We start from the raw sequence: 26,778 nt of genomic DNA on the forward strand, positions 1-26,778 counted from the left end.
AGCCTATTCAAATCATCCTGTAAATGCTGTATGTTGGTTTCATCTCTGATTGCCTTGCCTATCTTTGCATCATTAGCAAGCAATTGAAGTTCTCTTGTCAGGTCCTTTCCAATATCATTGATATATAGATTAATAAATGTGATCCAAGAACTGATCCCTTGGGGCACACCACTGGTCACCTTAAATTTGGCAGATTGCTCCTCCCATATAACTGTCTGATACTTGTTTGTCAGCCATCCACTTATCCAAGCCAATAGTTTACATTCTAATCCCATATTATCTAGTTTTTTATGCAATAGCTTTTCATGTACTACCCCTATGAAATGCCTTACATAGTCTAACAGTATGCCTGTTAAACTCTGAGTTGGATAAAGGGAATGGATCTCTATGATTCCCTTTATCCAACTCAGCCAAAACATTATAATCAAATATGAGCAAATTTCTCAGACATTACATCCTTAAAGTAAACCCATGCTGTTCCTTGCAGAGTGTAGCTTCTTTGTCCACCCATTCCCATATGCAGGTGTTCATACTAACTTCTCTAAAATCTTCACAATCACTCCAAAAGTACTGATAGGTTGATAGTTAGACACATCAGTCTTTGCACCATCCTTGTACAATGGGATTATCATGCACTCTTTATATTTCTGTGGGATCTTTCCTGAGTCAAGACTCAAATTATGTGAACATGTCAAGGGCCTAGCCAGTTCAGCTGAATATTCATTTAACATATGTGCTGCTATCCCATCGTCCCAATTGCTGAATTCTTATCCATGTTATGCAATAACTCTAGAACTTTCTTCTCGTGCATCATTTGGTTTGGAAGGTAGTCAACAGGAAAAGGTTATTGAAAAGGTCTATATGTGGAACTATAAGGTAGGTGATTATGAGAAGCTCCGTAGTCAACTAGCATAATACATTGGGTTGATGAATTATGTAGAAAAGATGTTGACAATGCATGGGTAATGATAAGGCAGTATCAGTATCAAGCACAAGCAGTGCATAACTGCATACCAAGAGTTAAGCAAATAAATAGAGCAAAAGTGAGATGGATGAACAGTGAAATCAAGCAAGCAGTGTTACAAAGGAACTTGTTATGGAGGAAGTACAAGACAATTTGCAGTGAACAGATGCATGAAGAAGATAAAGTGCAGGCCAGAAAAGTGACAAGCATTGTTAAAAAAGAAAAAGTAGAATATGAGAGGAGATTGGCTAGTCAGTTCAAAGCTAATCCAGAGGAATTTTTCTGCAATATGGCAAGCAGGAGGAAAAATAATTATGGCAGGTTGATACTGATGGATAGTCATGGTTGCAGAGTAACCACAGCAAATGATATAGTGGAATTATTTAACAAACACTTCATCAGTATATATCATAGTGGTGTGAATGATGCTGTGCAACATGCAGAATGGAGGCAAGAATTAGAAGAAATAAAGGTGAAAGAATCTCCTTTGATTAGATTAATGTTAATTTGCTTGGTTTAGATCAGTGGTGCTCAACCCGTCGATCGCGGAGCGATTTTTGGTCGATCTCTTGTTTATTCCTCCTTACTAACAAATTTAATTAAAACTGAAAACATAATATTTTATTTATCATTATTTTGTATTATTTTTTAATTCTCTTTAAGTGTATTGCTATTATTTATTTATTTTTCGTTAAAATTGCCAAATCAGTAATTTTCTTATAAGTCTGGGTAAATGAATTAATTTGGATCAGTGGAAGTCAAACAGCAAGCCAAGTGAATACGATTATAAGCAAAGCACATCGTATGCGTTTCGTTTATAATCGTGTTTACTCGTAACTACATCACACACTTCCCACTACCCACTGTTAGAATTTCAGTTGAGTTTCAGTTGCTCTAAATTTATCATTAGATTTACCATTATTTTGTTTGCTAATTGATAAGTTATAAACATTTTTTATTTTAATAAAATATTTAAAAGTTATTTTTTTTTTTAATTTGAGGATAATCATGAGTGTATCAAAGAAATCAAAGACATATCCTTTTCACAAGGAATGGGAAATGGATTATTTCTTTACAATGGTAAATGGAAAGTGTTTGATTTGTAATTCTGTAGCAATTCCAAAAAAAAAGGTAACATTGAGAGACATTTTCGATTGCTACATGCAAAATATGATGAAGATTTTCCCAAAAATTCCGAAATACATGAATCAAAAATTATAAATTTAAAGGCAGGTCTTTCTGGACAACAAAATATGATTTCAAAAGTAATAAATAAACCAATATCAGCCACTATAGCATCTTTGAAAGTGTGTCATTTATTAGCAAAAGCAAAAAATCCCTTTACTGATGGAGAGTTAATAAAAGAATAGTTTCTTGCAGCAGCAGAATCTTTATTTTCTGATTTTAAAAATAAAAATGAAATAATTTTGAATATTAAAGATTTACAACTTTCCAGAACAACGGTTATGAGAAGAGTTGAAATTTTAAGTGCCGATCTGAATACTCAGTTAATATCAGACATTCACCAGTGTGTTGCGTTTTCATTACAATTTGATGAATCAAACGACTTCACTGATACTGCTCAGTTAATGGTATTTATTCGCATGGTATTTCAAGATTATTCAAGTAAAGAACTTTTGAAAATTGTACCATTATTGGGAAAGACTAGGAGAGAAGACATTTTTTAGGCATTTGATGAATTTGTGAAACAACACAAACTTCCGCTTTTTAAACTTGTGTCTATTACTACTGATGGTTCTCCTGCAATGATAGGTAATAAATCAGGCTTCATTTCATTGTGTAAAAACGATGACAAATATCCAGATATTTTAGCATACCACTGTATTATCCACCAACAAGTACTGTGTAGTAAAAGATTAAACACAAAAGATGTTTTGGATATTACATTTAAAATTGTCAATTCTGTTCGAGGAAAAGCCTTGCAACAGCAGTTATTTAAATTACAAGCAGATGATGATAGGGAACTTCTATTGTACAATAATGTTTGCTGACTCAGCAGAAGTAAATTTTTAGAAAGATTTCTTGTATTAATTAATGATATAAAATTTTTCTTGATGAAAAAAGTAGATATTTATCCACTATTGAGTGATAAAGATGGTTGTTACACTTATCATTTTTAGTAGATTTCTGTGCAAAATTAAGCAATTTAAATTTAGAGTTACAAGGTAGAGATAAAAATTTAATTGACATATTAAGTTCAATAAAAAGTTTCCAACAATACTTACTTTTATTAAAGAAAAATATAAATGACACCGCAAATTTAGACATCTCCCATATTTATTAAAATTTTTTGAACAAAATCAAGAAATGCTTCGCTGTGATTTAAAAGAATTTATTCGTGAAATAGAATTATTTGAGGAAGAAATAAATTCAAGATTTAAAGATTTTAATAAAACTGAAATGATTGTATTTTTTATCAATAATCCATTTCAAGAAAACCTGAACATCACAGAAATTTCAAATAAAATTAGTGGGCTGTTTGATATAAACCAAGCTGAAGTAGAACTTGAGATAATAAACATTCAGAATAGTTTACATTTAAAATCAATAAACAATGAAGTCATTTGGAAGTATACACATGAAAAATTTCCAATATTAACTGATATTGCACGAAAAATTCGGTCGTGTTTCGGATCGACATACTTGTCAGAATTCACTTTTTCAAATATGAACATCATAAAAAATAAATTAAGAAACCAAATTACAAATGATCATTTGGATGATTGTCTGTGATTGGTCACTTATATCAACCTGACTATGAAAATATTGCGAGGTCCAAACAATGCCAAATTTCACATTAACTTTTTTTTTTAATCAACCAACATTCCTGTAACTTGTGAGATTGTAATCAATCTGTTGTTTTTTCTAACTTTGGTTTTTCAAAATAGAGAAATAAATATTTTATTCCAATATATTTGTTTTATTTGTTGTATTAAAATAATTAAAAGTGATAAATAAATTTTTAAATACACAAATAAAGTTTTTAGGGCTGGGAGAGTGTATCCTCCGAAGTGAGTGAGTGCATTTAACTGCATAGTTGTGTGTAATCAGATATCAGGTTGGGGGGAACGTGATCTATATAAGAGAGTAGATCACCAAATAACTTAGTATAGAAAAGTAGCTCTTTATATTTCACCACTTATTTTTAAAAATAGTTACCTATGCCCTTGTCCTTGAAAGTCTTACAGTGGGGAAGATTTCTTAAGGAGTGGAAAGAAGGCATAATAATACCTCTCCACAAGCATGGTTTGAGAACAGAAGTTTTCAGTTATAGATTGGTCTATATAATCTGCACTTGTGATCAAAGTGTTGAAAAAAATTGGTTAGAAATAGAATACAGGATTGGGTTGATGGACATAAGATTCTCTATTATGGTCAGCATGGGTTTGTGAAGGGCATGTCTTGTTTTAGCAATCTGCTTATGTTTTATGATAAGGTGATGAATGTGTTGGATAAGGAAGAATCTTATACAATGATATTCTTGGACTTTGCAAAAGCATTTGACAGATTACCATATGATAAGTTGGTGTACAAGCTGCAAAGGATAGAAATAAATTGGTTAGATTGATCGGAGATTGGCTCTCTGAACATACCAGCAATTTGTGTATGATTGAGCAGCATTTCATAAAATGAAGGTGACCAGTGGTGTGCCTCAGGATTCTGTTCTTGGGCTCCTATTGTTTAAGTTATTTGTTCCTGATATTTTATGTGGCTTGACTGGGGATCTTCAAATGTTTGCCAATGATGGACAAATGAGTGGGGTTGCAGTTTTAATATTAATAAATGCAAGGCTTTACACTTTTGGGATACAGATATATAAGGCTATGTACTGGAGCTGCAATACAATATGCAGCCTTATATCTCTGTATCCCAAAAGGCTACATACTGTATTGGTGGAGCTGCACTTTAGGAAGTGAATGAGATTCATGATCTTGGAGTGATAGTTAGTGAGAGTTATGAGAATAGATTAGCCTTAAAATCCAAAGAAAATCCTAGTGAATTTTTTAGCTGTGTGGCCAGTAGGAGGAGAAATGATTGTGCAAGAATAACATTGTGGGATAAAAATGGGAATAAAGTGACTGATGCAAAGGACATAGTGGAGTTGTTCAGTGAACACTTTATTGGAGTATTTCATCCTGGAGAAATAGATTTTAATACTAGAGGGATAAGACAGGTTCAATGTTTAAAAGTGCAAGAGGAAACTGTGTTTCAAATACTGAGTACGCTGGATGTCAATAAAGCAGTGAGACTGGATGAAATTTCACTACGGGTTTTTGAGAGAATGTGCTAAAGAACTGACAGCTCCATTGACCTGTCTTTTCAATGAAAGTCTAGTCATGGGAAAAATACCTAAGGAGTGGAAGGAGGGTAAGATAGTGCAAGCAAACTGGAAGTGTCAAATTATAGACCAGTTTGTGTTTCATCAGTATTGTTAAGATCTTGGAGAAATTAGTGAGGGACCATATACAGCATTGTGCAGATGAGGGTAATGTTATCTGTGAGAGTCAACATGGAGTCGTTAAGGGGTGCTCTTGCTTTAGAGCAACCAGAGTGGTTGATGAGGGAGAAGCATGTTCTGCCATTTTTTTTTTTTTTTTTTTTTTTTTTTTGTATTTTGCAAAGCCATTTGACAGAGTGCCACATAATAAGCTCATATTTAAGTTGCAGAACATGAGTTTAGATGTCAGTTTAGTCAACTGGATTCAGGATGGGCTGTCTGATATGCATCAGAGAGTTGTGTATGGTGGGGCAATATCAAGGATGCAGAAGGTTACAAGTGAGATCCCACAGGGCTCAGTACTGGGACCTGCATTGTTAAACCTTTATATCAATGGCATTGTCAGTGGATTGCAGAAGGATATTCAGTTTGCAGATGATGTGAAGCTAGGAAGGGTTATTAGTAATAGTGCAAATGTGGCATTCCTCCCCCACCCCCCCCCCCCCCCACCCCCCCCCCCCCCCACCCCCCCCCCCCCCCACCCCCCCCCCCCCCCACCCCCCCCCCCCCCCACCCCCCCCCCCCCCCACCCCCCCCCCCCCCCACCCCCCCCCCCCCCCACCCCCCCCCCCCCCCACCCCCCCCCCCCCCCACCCCCCCCCCCCCCCACCCCCCCCCCCCCCCACCCCCCCCCCCCCCCACCCCCCCCCCCCCCCACCCCCCCCCCCCCCCACCCCCCCCCCCCCCCACCCCCCCCCCCCCCCACCCCCCCCCCCCCCCACCCCCCCCCCCCCCCACCCCCCCCCCCCCCCACCCCCCCCCCCCCCCACCCCCCCCCCCCCCCACCCCCCCCCCCCCCCACCCCCCCCCCCCCCCACCCCCCCCCCCCCCCACCCCCCCCCCCCCCCACCCCCCCCCCCCCCCACCCCCCCCCCCCCCCACCCCCCCCCCCCCCCACCCCCCCCCCCCCCCACCCCCCCCCCCCCAACATGCATTGGTGGTGGTGGTATAGCTCATTAGTAGAGCATTTGTGTTGGATGTGATAGGTCTCAAGTTCAATCTTTGACTCTTCCAGAATTTTTGTAGATGTTTGGAGTGAGTTTGATTAAGCTGTTTAAGCCTCTAACATGAGTTTCTCCCAGCACTTAAGCTTTAGCACATGCATTGGTGGTGATATAGCTCATTAGTAGAGCATTTGCATTGGATGTGATAGGTTTCAAGTTCAATCTTTGACTCTTCCGGAATTTTTGTAGATGTTTGGAGTGAGTTTGATGAATGAAAGGACTTGTACAGGAAACTTGTAAAGGAATGATGGTTTGCATCTGAATGGATTTAGTGCTCAGAGTCTGGAAAAAGTGTTGTTGAATGAAGTGAAAGTGGATGTGCAAAATAAGGGAAACTGGAGCTTAGGAGGGGGGGGATGTTGAACAGCTACACAGATGACAGTTTTTGCACTTTGTGTAGACCAATGCCAGGAGCATTTAGAACAAGGGGAGGAGTTTTTGCATGGGTTAGTTCATCCTGCCAAAGGTTATTGGAATTAGTGAGACATGACTGACAGAAGATCATATAGCTAGTAGGATATAATGTTATGGGTATAGTGTGTTCAGGTAGGATAGAGAGAAAATAATGAGGGAGGAGCATGATTAATGATAGCATGAACTGCAACCAAAGAGAGTAGATGTTCAACTGCAAGCCAGTGAAATATCATTTTTGAGGCCATATAGTGTGAGACAGTATCCAGCAGAACAAAATATACAGTTGGATGCTTCTATAGACTAGGGAATATAAAGGATGATGGGGATAGTGTGCATCAACAAATAAGCTCAATGACTGGAGGGCACGTTATTATTATGGGGAACTTCAACTATGGGAACACAGATTGGAAGGAGGAGAATACACATGGGAGGAAGGGAATGGAATCTATGCAGAAATAATTACCTGAGGAATACTTACTTATTTCTTAACCCTTTAACTGCTGACTTTATATTCTACTGACATTTTCTCATGTGCTGAATTAATTTTGCAAAAAATTTATAAATAAAATCAATTAAAATTCTTACTGAAGTAAGAAGTCCAGACAGCATCATACATTCTTGATATACACTTGTTCACTCATAAAAATGGCAATAATAGTGTTTTATAAAATTTGTATAACACCCCCTTGATTATGCAAATTACACACATTAATTTATGTAGAATCACCAGATCTTCTTCATCTGAAGTACACTTAACTCGGACAATTCTTCTCCTGACTCATTTGTTGTTAACAATTCATCAATTTGATCATCAGTAAGATAACGCAGATATTTACTGATAGACGCCATATTGTGACATCCCGGAAATCCCCGCAGTCACGTGGTTTATGCATCGTGCTGCATATTATTATTATTATTTGTGACACCCCCAAGGAGTCCAAAGACTCACTGCAGGAGGACACCTACTGTACAACTCTCAGTCTCCACCCGAACCTCTACTACCAATCATCCACATTAATGCCATCTACTGCCCTCCACCACAACTAGTATTTTTTGTCTGTAAATTGTGTGTGTTCTGAAGGGCTGATTTGTCTGTATGCAGGCTGAAAAAACCCAAGTTTCTGGGAGAAAAAACCCTGCTACCTTCGTATGAGATCAGCTAACTCACCTTCGATTGAAAAAGTCCATATATAAAGATTCCTCCCGTCACGACGAGAATCGAACTTAGGCCTTTTCCAATCGAGGGGCACAATATACCATCATTCTTCCAATTGCGTGGAGGCACTTAATATGATTAGTTTCACCAGTTCAAATTTTTCTCTTTAGATGTCATACAAGGACAGAAATCCAAGTCAAATAAACTTCAATTGGTTGGCAATAGATGGAGGAACCTACTCATGAAGTTTGAATATCTTATGACGATTCTTTCCATACTAAAAAATTGTCTGAATATGGGAGGGCTGCCAACCGTTCAAATCAAATTAACTTGATTGTAGCAAGGTCGCCATTTTTTTCCACGCTCGAGTTAACTCGACCATAGCAGTTAAAGGGTTAATTACTAAGGAATAATTACCTGAGGCAGCATGTGATGGACTGTGTTAGGGATTTGAGAGTGCTCAGTCTAGTAATTGCATCTGATAATTTGTTTATAACCAATATGATCACATTGCTGCCAGTTGGTGAGGGTGCTCAATATGGTCTTGACCTGGGAGGTGGCTAAATGTGTGGAACTTTCAGTTAAGAGTGGGTATATGTGGAATTACAGAGCTGGTAAGTATAACAAACTTAGGAGATTGATTGGATCAGTGCCATGGCATGTAAAACTGCAAGAGCTGGATGCTGATAGTGCATGGGAAGCGGTAAAGGAGTGTTTAAGGGAAGTAATAGCAGACTGAATACACAGAGTCAGGAGAATAAATCAAGTGGGAGTTAAATGGATGATTACCATCATTAAGCTGGAGCTACAAAAAAAGAAAAAATTGTGGAGGGGATTCAAACAGAAAGGTGACCAGCAAGCATATGAGTAGTTCAAAGCACATTCAAGAAGGGTAACAGTGTGGTAAGAAAAGCAAAAGCAGAGTATGAAAGGAAATTAACAGTGCAGGCCAAAGATAACCCTAGAGATTCTTTGGGATCATCTTGGGTTAGTGCCAAGGGGGATGGAAAGAGGAGGAAATAGTTCCATTGCATAAAGGATGCTCCCAGAGTGATGTAGCAAATTTCTGACCAATCAGCATATCACAGGAATTGTTGTCAAGGTACTGAAGAAATGGGGTACTATATGGGGGGGGGGGGGGCAACGTGTTTTGTGAAGGGATAGGCTGTACCTCTGTAATTTGCCTATATTTTATAATACAGTGACAGCTGAGTTGAATAAAGGTAATGACTTTACAGTGATACTGCTGGTTTTTATAAACACTTTTGAAAGGATATCACATGGAATTCTAATTATTAAATTGCAGCACATGGGGATGGATATAAAGTTGAGGTAGATAAGAGAGTGTTGATTGAGAGATATCAGAGAGTAGTTTATTTGGGAGTAGAGTCCAGCAGAAGGCTTGTGACTGGTGGTGTGCCACACGGCTCTGTTCTTGGGCCACTACTGTTTAATTTGTTCATTAATGATATAGAAAAAGATCTGAGAGGAACTATTCAGTTGTTTGCCATTGATGCTAAATTGGGTAGAGCAATAGTTAATATAAATGATGTTAAAATTTTGCATGATGATTTGGATGGACTGGCAGTCTGAGCCAAGATAGATGTCAGTTTAATGTGGCAAAGTGTAAGGTTATGCATTTTGGCATGAAAAGATTACCAGTTGTGTACAATATTGATAGAACTGTAATCCAGAAAATTATTGAAGTCAAGGATTTGAGGGTTTTAGTGGATAGGGAGTTTAGATGGCATATTGCATAAATGGCTAAAGCAGCTCATTGGATTACTTGGTTACTGAAGAATACCCTGATGAGCAGAGACAAGCAGGTTATTATACTTCTTTATAGAGCCTTGGTAAGATCCCATTTTGACCTATGCACAGATCTGGCTGCTTGGGTTTCTTGGAGACAAGGAGGAAGTGGAGAAGATCCAGAGACAAGTGATCCAGAGACAAGATAGTATCAGATCTATGGACTGAACCTTATGAGGACAGGTTGAAGATTTGGGTTACAGTAATTGGTCACAGGAAGAAAAGGAGTGATATGTTTGAGACACAAAAATTACTGAAGAGTTTTTACAAGATGATCACAGATGAATTTTTTCAGAACAGGTCTGGTGGTGGAGAACTAGGGGCTATCTGTGAAAACTGAGCAAGAGTGTAGTTAGCAGGGGGTGTTAGATCTAGATATTTTGCTCTTGGAGAGTGGTGATTGAGTGGAATAGGTTGCCAGATTCTGTTGTGGGTTCTGACTGTGAATGAGTTCAAACCAAAGTATGATAAATACTGCATGATAGTGCTTGCCATGGTGTTTAGGGTCTTCCTGGATGAGTCCAAGGACTCCATTGAGTAGCCCATAATAATAAGAAGAAGAAGAATTCCTTTGTTGTCTGCCTGCATGTATATTCACTACTGCTTCCATCATCCATTCTTTCCATACAACATCTCCCTGTCCACCCAGACTCCTACTTCAGTTGTCATTCTCCTCTTTGACACTGCTCACATCTTCATTCACAAGCACTTCTTCAGTATCTTGTATCCTACTTTCCTGTTCTTTGTTCTTTGAGATCACTTGTTTTCTTCAGTTTCAGATGTCGTTGCTCTCCATTCCATCAGCAGCCATGCACTAAATCCATATTAAATTAATCCATCACTCTTATACAGGTCCACCGATCCCTGAAACTCATCCTACACATTCACAAATGAACTCCTCACACAGGAAAAAGGAGTGCAGTTTGTGAACATACTGTACATGATCTTTGCTTGCCCTCTCAACTCATCAATGAAATTGGTCTCTCTCTCTCTCTCTGTGTGTGTTCCTCATATCTGAGGAATACACTTTCTATGCTGTTTTACTATAACAAAACCACTCCGTTTATTGCAGATCTGAAGTGGCAGATGCCATATTTGTCCTGCAGGGAAGAGGTTCTGATTTTTGTTTTCTCTTCTCCCCCTTCTCTATGCAGTTTGAGTGGTACTCTTCAAGGACATGCGAAGCATACTTTGGATCGCCATACAAATGGAGATCCAAAACCTCCATTTCGAGGAAGACATTTAATAAAAATGGTGGTGCTGCAGTCTGCCATATAGTATACAGGCTGGAACTTGTCAGTAGGCTTTCTGGTCATCTCACACATAATTTTGCTGCTACATACTCTACTGGTCATACCTGGAAGGGAAGTTCAAGTAGTAGTAGTAGTATGTAGGCAGAACTGTTGAATTCACTTTAATGCAATGAAATTGGTCTCTCTCTCTGTATAGTGCCATATCCAAGAGTTTCTCCTCGCACTGCATGTCCCTGCTCTATCCTTTCATCTAACCCAGAATCAAAATGAAACATACAAACATCAACAGTGACACTGTGAACAAGATAAATCTCCCTCAAATACCAATAGATAAGCCAAACCAAGCACCATATACAAAACATGTCTGAAACCCTGCAAAAAAACAACTCACTTGCACATCCACTTGAACATCCATGGTACGAATGCTAACATAAATGACATATATCATCACTTAAAGATACCTAGACCAGTCTTCCTGTTCTTGACAAACCCAAATTCTATATACATCAACCATGGGCTACCTTCAATGTCCAAATTACACATTCATGATTCCGTTTGCTACAAGGATGGCACCTTAGCCTTTCTAAGATCCAGCACTGTTTGCCAGAGAATGCTTAATTTAGAATCCCATGCTTTTGACCTTCTCTGGCTCAAGGTTTCCTTGTCCTGTTCAGTAACATTTATCTGCTGTATTACTGCTCTCCAGATTCCAAAATTACTCTGAACTATGCTATCCATGAAGCTTGACTTCCATTCCACCTATCTAAATAGTAACAGCATCTTCCTAGGTGACCTTAATATCCACAACTCCATCAAGCTTCCTGTTTTCAACATCACTGACTAATCTGGATGAGATGTGGAAGTTTTATAAGCAATGACCTAACACAAATCACATCTACCTACCTAAACTTCTGATAATATACTCTCCCTCACTCTCTCTCTCTCTCACAATACTCTTGATCTTTTTTTTTTAAACCAGTTCTCTTTCCATGTTTGCCATAAAGGTCACTCACAGTAACTTGGATCACATTCTTGTGCAAATTTCCTCTCACACAGAATGCTATCCCTTCAACTACTCTCAACATTTCCTTATAGCACAACAAAGATACTAAATGGGATGACCTCTAGAACTTCTACTCTTCCTTTCCATGGTCTCTAAATATTCTTCTGATCCAGATATCACCTCAGAACGAGTCACAGAAATTATCCTCACAGGCATGACAGTCTTCATTCCCCATTCTTCCTGAAATTCTCATTCACTCTCCAAGCCTTGCTGCAACAGAAAATATATTAAAGCAGTTGAAGAAAAAAAAATCAGCTTACTGCAGGTTTCTTGCAACCGAAGAACCCAAGCTTTGTACTCAGCCTATAGTGAAACATGTGATAAAGACAAAACAAATCTGCCTTCATAAAGGCATGGAGCAGAAAATCAAATCCTTTTGATTTGATTTTTCCACTACAAATCGAAAGCTGTACCTTCTTGTCCTTCCAAAGGCCATCAGATGCAACTCACGTGGCATAAATTCCATCTTGTTCATCCAGGTTGCAGCACCTAAAGATAAAGCTGATCTTCTGACATCACTATTTTCCTCCAATTTCTGCATGGATGATCAAGGGAAATCTCTCCCTATTATACTAGAAAGTGAGCACTTTTTTCCCCTTGTAGTTTTTCAGAAAAAGAAAAAAAAATCAGAAGACTGCTAAATAACTTGTACACTAAAAGTCCTGTCCCAGTAGCATCTCTCTTCATTTGTGCTCAGATGTTGTGCTCCAGAACTAATAACTGTCCTTTATCCTACCTAGAACTTCTATACTCAACTGGCACCTTACTGTAGTATATGGAACCAAGCATATATCCAACCTATTCCAAAAAAGGGAGATAAACATTTGTTGTCCAATTACTGACTAATTGTCATTACCTCAGTCCTCTCCAAAATAATCTAGAAAGTCAACACTCCATTGTCTCCACTACTTTAGAGGCCACCAGTCTAGATCCACATCCAGCCTCACCATGTAAAGCTTGGAAAAAACATATGCTGTTGTGCTTGCCATTTCTAGGATTTTTGATCATGTTTTACTTTGAGGCATACTAAGCAAATTGCCATCTTTCAGTCTACCTATCATCCTCTGTAATTTGCTAGCAGCTTTATCTCTCTCTCTCTCTCTCTGATTGTTCACCGCTTGACATGTTGGATAGATCCCTCAAGCTTTGTCAGTGATGCAGGAGCACCTCGGGCTCGTTCTATAACTTGTTCTCTTTCTCCTATACTTTAATAACTCGATTTCAGTTCCTACTAATCCTATCTACAGTTTTGCTGATGATAGTGTGAAATTCGATGTAGCTTTACAAGCACTTTACATCGATTTTTACAGAGGTCTCATCTCAAATATTTGTGTTGTAAAAATAAACTTTGTATAAAAAATGTATATAGTCCGATGAGAAATTAACCTACTCAAATGTAGTAAACAAAGAATGTTTGAAATTAGTAACAACAAGAGAAAATGCTGTGTCACTGGAAACTCTATGTTATTGTTTTAACTAAGTGCTTTGGAACCCTTTGTTTACAAGCTCTTTGTACCCACCCAAAGGTCATTCTTAAAAGGGTCAGTGTGGATCAGACAAGTTTCTGCTGTCTGACAAATCGGATTTTAGAAGTGCACTAGGAGAAGAAAGAAATGGTCGGCTTTAATAACAGATCAAGGAGTCGCAACGAATTCTTCGGGGTTGGGGGGGGGGGTCTAAAACCCTTCATGCAAGGTCCCAGAGAAGGGGAGATAAAGGGCATAGAGGAGAACATCAGATATCAGCAGTGGGAATTAGAGGACATGGCTATACGGCGCGGTCACACCAGAGGTCAGAGATCGGAGGGAATGAAGAGAGGATCGTTGATAGATATACTGGAGGCAGCCTAGATCAGATGATGATGCAGCAGGAGGTCAATCGAAGCCAGTAACCGCAGAGCGAACTTCAGTGCTGGAAAACTTGCACTTCCCACTTGGACAAGATCGCATGTGCTCCGTTCATTGAAACCTCTTGCCCAAGCTATCGAGTACCAAAAATTTACATTCCAAGCCCCGCCACCATCCTGATGAGGCATCGGTAAAGCGAAACACTGTAGAAGAAATCCAGAGCCTGAAAGGAAGAAAAGTTTAGGAACTCTAGAGCAGAACCTTGAATGAGTGCGCAACACAGATGACAGAGCCTATTTAAGTTTGTTCCATTTTATACTATATATTTCTTTTTATGTAGGAGAAATAATTTAGATGAACTGATAAGATTTAAAGTACTAGGTATAAGCAGTGTCTATAAGAAAGCCTTTTGGTTTGTTTGTAATTGGAATACAATTGTGAGATAACTTGGCATAACAAGTTAATTTCTTTATGGTAGTTTAGAGTTTTAATCAATGAACAGAGAAGTAAAAATGAAGATTTTTGCTGTATGGTTTGTTTAGAATTGCAAGGAGAAGTTTTTTAACACTGAATTTTAGCAGATAGGTAGAAAGAGTAACCTCCCTATTGTTTAACTGGTGTATTTTTGTCTTGAGTGTAAATAAATGTGTTTATTATTAGTCAATAGAGTGCCGCCTGATCTTTTGCTTACAATGCACTGTTCCTAAAAAAAAAGGAATTAGAAGCGTAATTTAAGTGCTTGTAGACTATGACTGGTTATGCTATTTTATTTGAAGGAATATATGCTAGAGAGAGAGAGATCTACCAGCCATAGTACTGAATCTTGTGCCTAGAAAGGAATACTGGTGGTACAGTCAAAACAAATAAATTTTCTAGTATTCTTAGGTATACGACAACTAATGCAAAAGGTGGAATAGATTTTTGTACGAAAGAATGAGCCACTAAGGAGACAACATAATAAAGTAGTAATAATATAAAGTAGAGGCAAATATAAAGAATAAAGCAACATTTACAAAAAATATATAGAGAATAAAGTTTATAATATGAAAATAAAGAGCAAACATTTTACAATAGTACACCCCATTCATCCTACTTGTTCAACAATCAGTGCAGTGCTCAGACATCCCAAGCTTGAAGATCATTTATAACCAGTATCTTAAACACTGATCTCCATACTTTGGTGGAGTAAGGATAACCTGGTCATCTTTAATTTCACAAAAATGCAGTCTTGCCTTTTCTCTTACAACAGGTATCTCAACTTACCTACCCTTACCCTCAGTAATAAACACTTCACATATGACATAAGATTGGCAGAGCTTCCTCTGCCTGTCTTATGTCAGACAAGCTGGATGTTTAGTGGAGAACAATGGACTAATTTAGTACAGTAGAGACGTAATGTTATACATAAAACAGTGTAAAGAAAGAACTGAGGAAGCATTGTATTATTAGCTATTACTTAACTGTATTATTAAATAATTAATTAAAAACGTTTAATGATGTGCAATCAGAATAAGGTTTTTCCATATTTTTGATAGTGAGAGACAGTCATTCTGACTGTTGTTTAAGAAATACTTGTGCCATGAGAGGTTTCTTGAATTAACATGAAAAAACATCAAATTCAGATGATGGAGTAAAGCTACATTCTACTTACTGATTATTGTCACTGATGATGATTGCCTTTGAATAAATATTAGTAATTTCTTTTCTCGTGTTATCATGTGAATTTTAAGAAACATTATGACACTGGTATCTTTAAAACAACATTTACTTTGCATCGTCAGCAAACAGCTGCACATCTCTAGATAAACCAGTTCCAATGTCATTAACATACAAGTTAAACAATAATGGTCCCAAAACAGATCCCTATGGCATTCGACTAGTGACCTTGCATTTTTGGGATATCTCTCCTCTGTGCACAACCTGCTGATACCTATCTGATAGTCACTCAGCTATCCAGCTCACTAGCCTGTTATCTAATCACATCTGTTTCAATTTAGTTACCATCTTGACATGTGGCAATCTATCAAAGGTCTTTAAAAATTCCAAGTATATCATTATATATGCATCTCTTTTATCCAGTGAATTTTTCATCTTGTAATATGTAAGCAGATTGCTAAATCATGCCCCCCCCTCCTAACAAACCCATGCTGACCATTATAAAGAATGCTACTATTATCAACCCATATCTGAATCCTAGCCCTCACCAGCTTCTCTAACACCACAACTCCAGACATACACAGTTTGGCCTATAATTCGTAGCTTCATTTTTATCCCCCCCCCCCTCAATCCTTTGTGAAGTGGAACAATTTTTCCTAACTTCCACTCCTTTGGGACTTCTCCTGTTGCAGAACTCGTGTTAAATATGTGTGACAAAGTTAATTTCCTAGAGCATTCATTTATGGTATACAGTGATATATTGTCAATTCTTACTGTCTTATTGACATTGTTTACTTAATCTCTTGTACACCTTCTGCTCATTCACCATCAGTCCCTCCTTGACCATACCCTCTACACTCCAGCTTCTCATGATTATGAAATACACTGATAAACTGCTCATTGAATACTTGAACTATATCCTCTGCATCAGTTTACAATGTGCCATTGTCATCAACTATCATCTTCCTTCCATACTCGTTCTTTCTTCTACTTTCCACATATCAAAAGAACTCATTAGGATTTTTATTAGCTTGAATGCCTCATTTCTGCTCATACTGCACTTTTTCTGTCTATACCAAGTCATCTTCCCGGCCTACTCTTTGTAGTTTTCAAGGATGTTAATAATTAATAATCAGTTACATGTCATCTTTACATGATCTTGTGTAGTCTCCACAGTGTCTCCTTCTTTTAGATTTTACACTTAATCTCCTCATCCATTGAATCCTATCTTATTTAGCCTTTTCACCTTTGGAATACACTCAGACATTGCTTCTGTTAAATAGCTTTTAACCGGTGCCAAAGCAGCATCTGTCTGCCTTCCACTTAACTTCTCTTTCCATTCTTTCCTTCTAGTTCTCTTCTTGCCTTTTATATATATATATATATATATCCCTTCTTCACAGAAGTTTACATATGATTGGCCACAACCCAGGTGATCACTTCATGGTTGGTCTCACTGAGAGAAGATTAGATACTCCATTCCAGAATTGAGATTCTTAACTCTTGTGTATCCTCCATTACATACTGCCTAAGATTTTTGTCCCTTAAGAACTTCAAAAATTCATTCTCCATATTCTCTGATGCCATCTCTTCATTCCAACCATAATTGCCATAATTGAAATCACTAATAATGATCACTCCTTGCTTGATCACCCAGCCAAATTGCTTATATATAATCAGAACTAGAAAAGTAATTTTAAAAATTGAAATTTAATCTGCCATTAAAATAATTTATTTAAATGCTCTACTTCATAGATATCATGTATAATAACTATTACAGAAGAAATGATAAAAAGAGTGGATGTTAAGATGAGAAGAATGAGAGGCCATCCCTGGAAGTTGTATAGAGATGTGGTGAAGAAGGGAGTGAGGAGTAGATTTTTTATGTGGAGAGTTGTTAGTGAGTGAAATACATTGCCTGAGTGTATTGTGAGTGCAGATAGTGTAAATAACTTCAAAGCTCATTATGATAGACATGTTGCTGGTTGAGTGGGCCTCCCACAATGAGTGTGTGTTGACTCCATGGAGGTTACCAAATAATAATAATAATAATATAATTGTCTGGTGCACAAATGTGTTAATAAAATGTCATTTATTATTCAGTAGTATGATTATTTTTTATAACCTATCTCATGATTATAACATATAGAAATTCCATTTGAAATTTCTTTAATGCAGTACTACTCTAAATAATTTTTAAATGGTAATTTTATTTAATATTGCTATTTGAATAAAGTTGCAATATAGAAATTTTTCTATTTCCTATTTGTTGGGAGAGGGAGGGGGAACAGAAGACTTTAAATAACATTATTCTTAATGGTAAAATTTTTGCTTAAATGTCAGTCATCTTTAGTGCAGAAATAGAACAGCATAATATAAAAATAACAGTTATATTCTCAAAAGTGCCATTATAGCTATAATAAAGTAACAAATGGTCAACAAATTCTCATTATATATTTAAAAAAAATAAAGGAGATATTTTATGTGAGTCTACCATTTCTTTTATTTTAATTAATATGCCATCTCATGTTTTTTGCAGTTTTAAAACAGAATTACTTTTTAACTTTTTCAGAAATATACCAGCGTGCCATTGTTTTTCAAATGTGTTGAAATTTTGCTGATCATTGCTTTTATAATCTTATATCTTTTGGGAAGAATTCTCAATGTTGGATTATTTTTTGATCCTTACAATGGAAAAGTTCTGTTATGTTGTGGACTACTATATTTCTATTATCGACTAATTGCTATATATCTACCAATATCTCCTACTTTGGGTCCGTTGCTGTATCGTGTGAAACTAATGGTAAGTCAAGTATTTTATATCTAATCGTATACACTGAATGAATTCATCTAAGTTTGGTTTCCATAGTCTACCAAACTACTTCCCCTCAATTTACATTATTTTACATGCACTACTTTTTTTTTTGTTTTTGTTTTGTTTAAGAATGCAGTTCCATTTAACTTCAGATACCTAGTACCATATCCTTGTAGTACTCCTTTTGCTGTTATTTCACTGAGAAAATTATTATAAATAGTAAAGCAACAATAACTTGCATAATTAGCCTGTTTACTCTGTTAATAGATTCACCATTGAGTATTTCGTATAAAATGTTGTAGAGATGTTGAAAATTATAAGAAAAGCAAAACAAAGCAAAGCATTCATACACTCAAATCATTTAACATTTTGTCATAATGAAACAATTCTCTAGCAAACTGAAGCTGTTTCTACTGAACAGATTGAAAAAATACAGAACATTGTATAATGAAAATATTATTATTAGTAGTAGTATTATTAACATCTGAACTCCATGGTGTCAGAGACTCATCATGGGAGGTACACACTATGACACACAATGGTCATCCAACCATGCCTTAAACCAGGGGTCGGCGAACCGGGTTAAATTACCCCAAGTGGGATAAAAATGAAATTCTTGGGGGTAATGAGGACTCAATAGACATAAATAAAATTATATAAAAAGCGTGTTTCTTGTTATGACAGAAATTTTTTTTCTGGCAACACTGCATCTGGCCAATGTAATATATGTGTTTAGGAGACGTCACGCCATGTTGAACTCCAAACAATTTGGTTGCTAAGGCATTGTCAAGTGGCTAAACAGATATTATTTGTCAGTTGTCTATTACCCGCCTTAACCTTATTTTTTAACACATGTGTTTTTGCTTTGTTTAAGTCGATTTAAGTAGTTATTTAATTTAATTTATTTCAATAGTTCTATTTTAAGTATAAGATTTTTATTTATTAACCATATTTTAGTTTTATGTTAGTTCGATAATTTGATTAATATATTTTCTCCTTGCTCGATTATTTTCAACGGTCAATAAAATAATTAAATACTGCCTTCATCTTGAGGACATGTCTTAGTGCCACGTTTACCAATTAAATTATTGTAAATTTAAATGAACTTTAAAAAACTTAAATTCAGTCACTGTCTTTTTTACTCTTCAGATGACATCAACTAGAAAAAGAATATACCAGGAAGAGTTCCTCAATTATGGGTTTACACAAATAGAAGACAAAGGAATAATGAAATCACAGTGTGTTGTCTGTTTGAAAGTACTGACTGCAGAATCTTTCAAAAAGAGTCAATTGAAGAAACACTTGGATAATTTGCACCCACATCTGTCTTCCAAACCGCAGGAATACTTTCGTAAATATCTATCAAAAGACAAAGACTGGGCAGCAACTTGAGAGGTACATTCGATCAACGTTCAGCATCAAAGGCTAGCTTTGAAGTGGCCTGGTTGATTGCCCGAAACAAAAACCATATACTATTGGTGAAGAATTGGTTAAACCAGCAGCTTTGAAAATGGCAGAGATTATGTGTGATCAGAAAGAAGCCATGAAACTAAATTCAGTGCCCTTGTCTTCAAAAGTTGTGAAAGAAAAAATTTCTATTTTAGCAGAAAATGTGAGGGAACAAGTTATTTCTTCAATAAAAGAGAGTAAATGCTTTGCTATTCAGCTTGATGAGACTACAGATGTCAGTAGTAATTCGCAGCTGATGGTGTATGTTCGCTACAAAGGTTTACATGCAATTGAAGAGGAATTGTTGTTTTGTTCTCCTCTCGAGTTGCAATCTCGTGGAATTGATGTCTTCAATAAAGTTAATGAATACTTTAATAACGTTAATTTAAATTGGGAAGACTGCATTGCTGTGTCTGTTGATGGAGCTCCAGCTATGTTGGGTCATGTATCCAAAAAGTGAAGTTAACCACTGTATGATCCATTGCCAGGAACTGCTTGTGAAACATTTGGAACCTGCACTGGAAGCCGTCATGCATGATGTTATCAAGGTTGTCAATGTTGTCAAAAAGACATGCACTAAACACGCGACTATTTCATGAATTATGTAAAGATGGCGAGGCTGAATATACAGACCTACTTTATCATACAGAAGTGAGGTGGCTCTCACGTGGAAATGTTCTGAACTGAGTGTGGGCTCTCAAAATTAAACTTGAAATTTTTATGGTTGATCAAAAGCATGTTCTCGCAGATAAGTTTACAAACTCCTCGTGGGGTGCACATTTCGCATATTTAGCTGATAGTTTTGAGTATGTGAATGCATTGAACAACGAATTGCAAGGAAAAAACATCAATATAATTTCAGCCAGAGAAAAGATTTCAGCATTTGGATCAAAGCTTTTATATTGGAGACAGAAAGCAGAACAAAACGAGATAGCTGCCTTTTCAAAGTTAGCTTTGTTTTTGGAAGATTGTGAAAATATTACTTTTGACGACATCAAGGATACAGTTATAAGACATCTTACCAAACTCAAATAGCGGTTCTCTGATTACTTTCCAGATCTTGATTCACATACTGTCAGTTGGGTTGTAGATCCCTTTAAATGTGAAATTGCTGATGTACCAGAAGAACCGCAAGGGTTGGCAGAGGCACTTCTTGAACTTCGATCCAATAATGAAGCACATATTGAATTTGAAAACAAAGCAGAGCTGTCATATTTTTGGATGTCAATAGCTGCAAAGGCTTTCAAAATTGCACATGAGGAGGCAGTCAAAAAGTTGCTGCCTTTTGCAACAACCTACCTTTGCGAACAAGGATTTTCCACTCTAATGAACATGAAAACAAAGAGCAGAGAAATCGATCAACCCCCGGAGACAGTATCCAAATTGCTCTGACATCAAAATGTCCCAATTTTGATGTTATTGTATAAAAAATGAAACAACGTCATTCTCCAAAACCTGTTTTCAGAAAAAGTTTTCAAAGAAATCCTTTTGTTTCATAATGAGGATATTAATTTATTTTATCGCATTTATTTTATACTTTTTATATTTATAATTTTATTCTCTGTATAGATAAATTCAATAAACCTTTTGATTTTAAATAATCTATGATTTTCTCCCTTTCAAATCAAGAGGGGTAACGTCGGCATAAATAAATATATTTTGGGGTAATGGGTAAAAAAATTCCCTGACCCCTGCCTTAAACTGATTCAATGTCTCACCAATCACTCTCCATGCGAAGAACCTTTTCCTCACTCTGCTGCTTACACCCCACTTCTAGTTTCCAGGGAAGGCCTCTGGTTCTGCATTCCCCCCCCCCCTCAATGCCATTCTCTGAGAAATTTGTTTCATGCCAACCTAATTACAACTCCTGATTAACTTATATGTCCCAAACATATCTCCTCATGATCTTTCTCATAAGGCTTTGCAATTAACATTCTTTTGATCTGTCTTCATACTCCACATTCCAAAGACCACTGACTACCTTTGTGAATCTTCACTGGACCCTTTCTTACATATCCTCATCACCATGAAAACTCGGTGACCAAATCTGTGCACAATAATCCATATGAGGCCTGATCAAGGCCTTGTACAATGGAATCATAACCCTTTATTTCAGCGTATCAAGATCCTCTGCATCATTGTTATTATCCAATGTGATGACTTCCCAACTGGTGCACTGTGATTCCTGAATTTCAGGTCCTTGTCCACCACCACTCCCAGATCTCTTATCTCCTTTACCTTGAAGGTTTCTTCATAAAGTGTATACTTAGCATCCTATCATCGCATACCACATTTCAAAACCTTACTTTGCATTGAACTGATAGTTCCACTTACCTGCCCATTCATGCAATCTATTCAAGTCCTCCTGAAGGCCTTAACATCTTCTTGACTTCCCAATTTTGCATTGTCTGCAAACAGTTACATATCACAGTTAAACCGCCCATTATCATTAATATGCAAATTGAACAACAATGGCCCCAATACAGGCTCCTGGGGCACACAACTAGTGACTTTTCTCTTTCAGAATCCTGAAAGAGGAAAGTCACTAGAAAGTCCCCCTCCCCCATATACAACTTTCTCATACTATCTGACAGTCAGTCACTGATCCAACTCACTCAAATTCTGTTTTCCAATCCCATTCCGTTTCAGTTTTTTAATGGTATGTCATGTGATAGTTTATCAAAAGCTTTTGCAAAATCTAAGTATACCACTGTATATGCATCTCCATTGTCCAAGACATTTGTCACCTTATTATAGTACATAAGTAAGTTAGTAAAACCTGCTCTCCCATTAAAAAACCCATGCTGACAAGCACAGAGAATACTGCTGTAATCAGCCCATTTCTATATTCTAGTTCTCACTAATCTCTCCAGTACCCTAACTGCAACTCCAGATACAGATTGGCCTATAATTTTAGCCACAGCTTTATCACCCCCTTTATGCAGTGGAACAATTTTACCTTCTTTTCCACTCTCTTTGAACCTGTGCTATTGTAAGACTTAATAAACAGTCATGCCAATGCTACTGCCAATTCCCTGGAACATTCCCTTAAGACACATGATGATATGGCATCAAATCCTATTGCCTTATTGAGCACAAACTTATTTATTTCCTCATATAGAGTAAAATCTCTCGTAACTGGCAATACCAAAACAATGGCACTTTCAAAGGTCTAAATTTAAACCTGAAATTTAAGCCTCTGAGATAAGAAAAATATGCAATGGGCTTGCATTCTGGCAAACCTGTTGTATGTAGAGCGAGTTGCGTGAGGCACGCGACTCCTGAATGTATGCTTCACACAATACTCCCAGCAGCTCATTGGCTAAGAGAGATCACTTAGCCAGAACTTGCACCAACAAAATACATTTGTATATGTACACTCCTAGCCCACGTGGTGTTGTTATGGCTACTCCCTCGGAATGTAAGAGAAATGTTCTCTCTCAAGTTAAAACTCGGAATTGCTGGAGAAAATGGAGAGAGTTGTGAGCAGGACGAAATTAATGGAGGAATATAAAGTTGGAAGTTCAACTTTGTATGATATAAAGAAACAAGGTGGTCAACTCCAGAGATTCATGATGCAAACAGAATCTACAAAAGCTGCAGAAAATTGGAAACTGTACACCAGTCCCGGTGTGAAGAATTAAATTGTGTGTTATACGAGTGGTTTGCCCTGAAAAGATCAGAGGGAACTTTCATTTCTGGACCTATGCTGCAAGAAAAAGTGAAGGAATTGCATGGGAAAATGAAGATGCAAGGCGAGTGTGGATTTTCCACTAGGTGGCTTAATCGATTCAAAGAAAGGCATGGAATTCGTAAGTTAGATGTGTCTGGTGAACAGAGGAGTTCCGATGAAGTGTCCGCAAACAAGTTTATCGAGCAGTTTCAGAAAATTGTGGACAAAAATAATATGGCTGCAGAACAAATATATAATGCTGATGAGACTGGATTGTTATGGAAGTGTCTTCCCACGTCGACTTTGGCTTGTGCGACGGAAGCCTCACCGAAGGGCTTTAAGCAGAACAAGGACTGCGTAACTGTGGTGGTATGTGCAAGTGCTGTAGGTATGCACAAAGTAAGATTGTCAGTAGTAGACAAATACTGCAATCCACGGTGCTTTTAAAAATGTGAAAAATCTGCCTATCCATTATCAAGCAAAAAAGAACGCATGGATGGATTGTGACATATTCAAAGAATGGTTTCATAGTGTACTCATGCCCAGTGTGAAGGAGCATTTAAGGGAAAAGGATTTACCACCAGACAGAAAAGTGATTCTTTTGTTGGACAATTGCTGTGCCCATCCCCCAGCTGAAGATGTAAATGTGGAAAACATTTGTGTTATGTTTCTGCCACCCAGCGTAATAAGCCTTATCCAACCAATGAACCAAGAAGTCATCGAGAATATAAAAATGAACTACTGCTCCCTTTTCATGCATCAATGTGTGAACTTTAAAGGTAGCGTCCAAGATTTTCAGAAACAGTTCACATTGAAAGACTCCATATTTACTTTGTCTCTTGCCTGGAAGAATATAAAGAAGAATTAGATTGTGTCTATTATTAAAAAAGAATTAGAATTTTCATGGTTTTAAAACATGTCCAGTGTCCGACATCTTGGATTTAGTAACACATTCGGAGAAGGTTAGTGTTAGTGAAGAGGGGGTGTGGACTTGGGTGGATGTAGACAATTCTATTCCCGTCACTCTCTCTCTCTGTCTCTCTCACTCTCTCTTGATGATGATGAAATAATCAAACGTGTACTGGGAAAGGAGAAAGATGATGAGGAGGATGATGGCACACAGACTAAGAAAGTTACATGGAAGGAAGCTGACAAAGGATTTCAGACTTTCATAAGATTTGCTTATGAAATGATGTTATGAAACTTCATTGTATACACAGTGAATTTTTAAAGCTCCAGTGACAATCTTGTAAGCAGACAGACATTCGAAGTTATGTTATGTCATCACACTAAGAAATTCACAACAACTTTCATGTGATAATACTTAATGTTTAAATTTGATTTTGTGAAATATAAAATTATGTGTGTGTGTTTTAAATTTTAAAAAATCCACATGATTTTTGATGTTATTTATTTAATTATGGCCGGCAGATTGAAAAACATGACCAATGAGCTTTACATGCTGTAATTTCTAGATGGCATCACAAAACATGAACAAATAAGTTCTCGAAATATATATTCAATTATCTGGCAAAATCTCATATCCGGAATTGGCGAAGTCCTATTGTTGCCTGTTAAAAGAGATTCTATTGTACCTCCTACTTACTCACAATAAAGCCATCCTCTCCTATGTCCTATACACTTAAGATTCTCATCATTTCATGGTGATGTGATGAAACACCCTTATAAATTGTTCAATGAATACCTTCTGCAGCAGTTATTACCATTGTATCATTTTCATCCATTAACATCTTGCCATAATCATTCTTCCTTCTTGCCATATGTCTGAAAAACTCTCTAGGATTTTCTTTTCCTGATTAACTAATTTCTGCTTGTACTGCTCTTTTGTTGTCCTTTCTTTCCAAATGAGTCAATCTCCTGGCTTGCTCTGTATAGTCCTCATGCAATTGATTGTTACCTTTATTCATTTTGTGCTGCCTCCACAGGATACTCTTATTCCAAATTTCATGCTTAATCCCTTTATTCATCCATTTGACACCTACTTTATTCAGTCTTTTGTCCTTCAGAAGACATTTGTAGATCAGTGTTGTTAAATATCGTTTGGTCTGTTCCCATGCAGCATTTATCTTCCTCCTGCTTAACGCCTTATTCCATGCTATAGCTCCAAGCTGTTTCCAAAGCTTTTCATAATCACCAGCATTGTAATTTCATATATATCCTTTCCTCACAGAAGTCTTCATATGGCTAACCACAACCAAGGTAATCACTTCATGATCACTTTCACCAACTGGATGGAAATGCAAAACCCCACTAACAATCACATCCTCTGAAGAAATGATCAGAACTAAAACTCTTGTTCTTGTTCTTGTTCATAACAGAGTCACCACCACTTAGAAGTGGTGGTGACTCTGTTATGTGGAAAACTCCATTATCCAAAGACAGCATTTCCCAAGCTCTTCAGATAACACAGAGTTCATTGTATTCTCCATAAGGGAAATGTTGGCCATTGGACCTGCTCAAATTATGATGATTTAATAATGCTTCTCAGCTTTATTTATAAAACCATTCCATAAGAAATGTGTAAAATTTTACTTTTCTTTCAAAAGGTCACTGTTTAGAAGAGATGACATTTACTGCAAAGCCAGACTTCAAGTTAATGAACAGAGATATATTTTCAGAATTGTCCAAAATATGATAAGCCACAAAGACTAAGATATCTCATAGATGCCTGAAAGTTTAATTGAGGAAGTTTTGACTTTGGGTAAAGAAAGAAAAATATAAATTTTCTGGACAGGATGAAATGCTACATAAATTGAGAGGCCTGAGAATTTTAATGATGTTTTCTGATACTCTCTTGATGTATGGAATTAAAATCTGATTAATTTCTTCTTGAGCAGAAGAAAAAGAAGGGTATACTTTATTGATAAAGGTCTCATTGAAGGTGTGTTTGCTAAAAATTGACTTAATATGCTGTAAAATCCTTGATGCAGTAACACTTCCATAAATGGAGTGTGTGTATGTGAATGATGAAATAAGGATTTAATAGCCCCATGTTTTGACATAGATGATGGTGAGACACAATGCATGGATGTAGCATCGTGTATGTGTTTTCTGAATTATGGAGAATTGAAGTCCTCCATCTGACTGACAGAGAATCAGTAGCTCTAAAAAACAAATTGGTTTTTCCTTTCCATT

The 26,778-nt window shown here is 37.1% G+C and overlaps 1 protein-coding gene across 1 annotated transcript in view; it reads left to right on the plus strand.

Moving 5' to 3' along the window:
* Nucleotides 1-26,778, plus strand: part of LOC150104082 (transient receptor potential cation channel subfamily M member-like 2) — a 580,140-nt gene that overhangs the window by 362,802 nt on the left and 190,560 nt on the right. The window contains exon 17 of the mRNA XM_090396744.1: nt 18,258-18,488. Coding sequence (XP_090252870.1) covers nt 18,258-18,488 — 231 coding nt within the window. The remainder of the gene's footprint in view (nt 1-18,257; nt 18,489-26,778) is intronic.

The sequence above is a fragment of the Typopeltis vanoorti genome, chromosome 8 (assembly GCF_054136105.1).
Source record: "Typopeltis vanoorti isolate ZY-2024b chromosome 8, IOZ_Tvanoo_1.0, whole genome shotgun sequence".
Classification (NCBI taxonomy): Eukaryota; Metazoa; Arthropoda; class Arachnida; order Uropygi; family Thelyphonidae; genus Typopeltis; species Typopeltis vanoorti.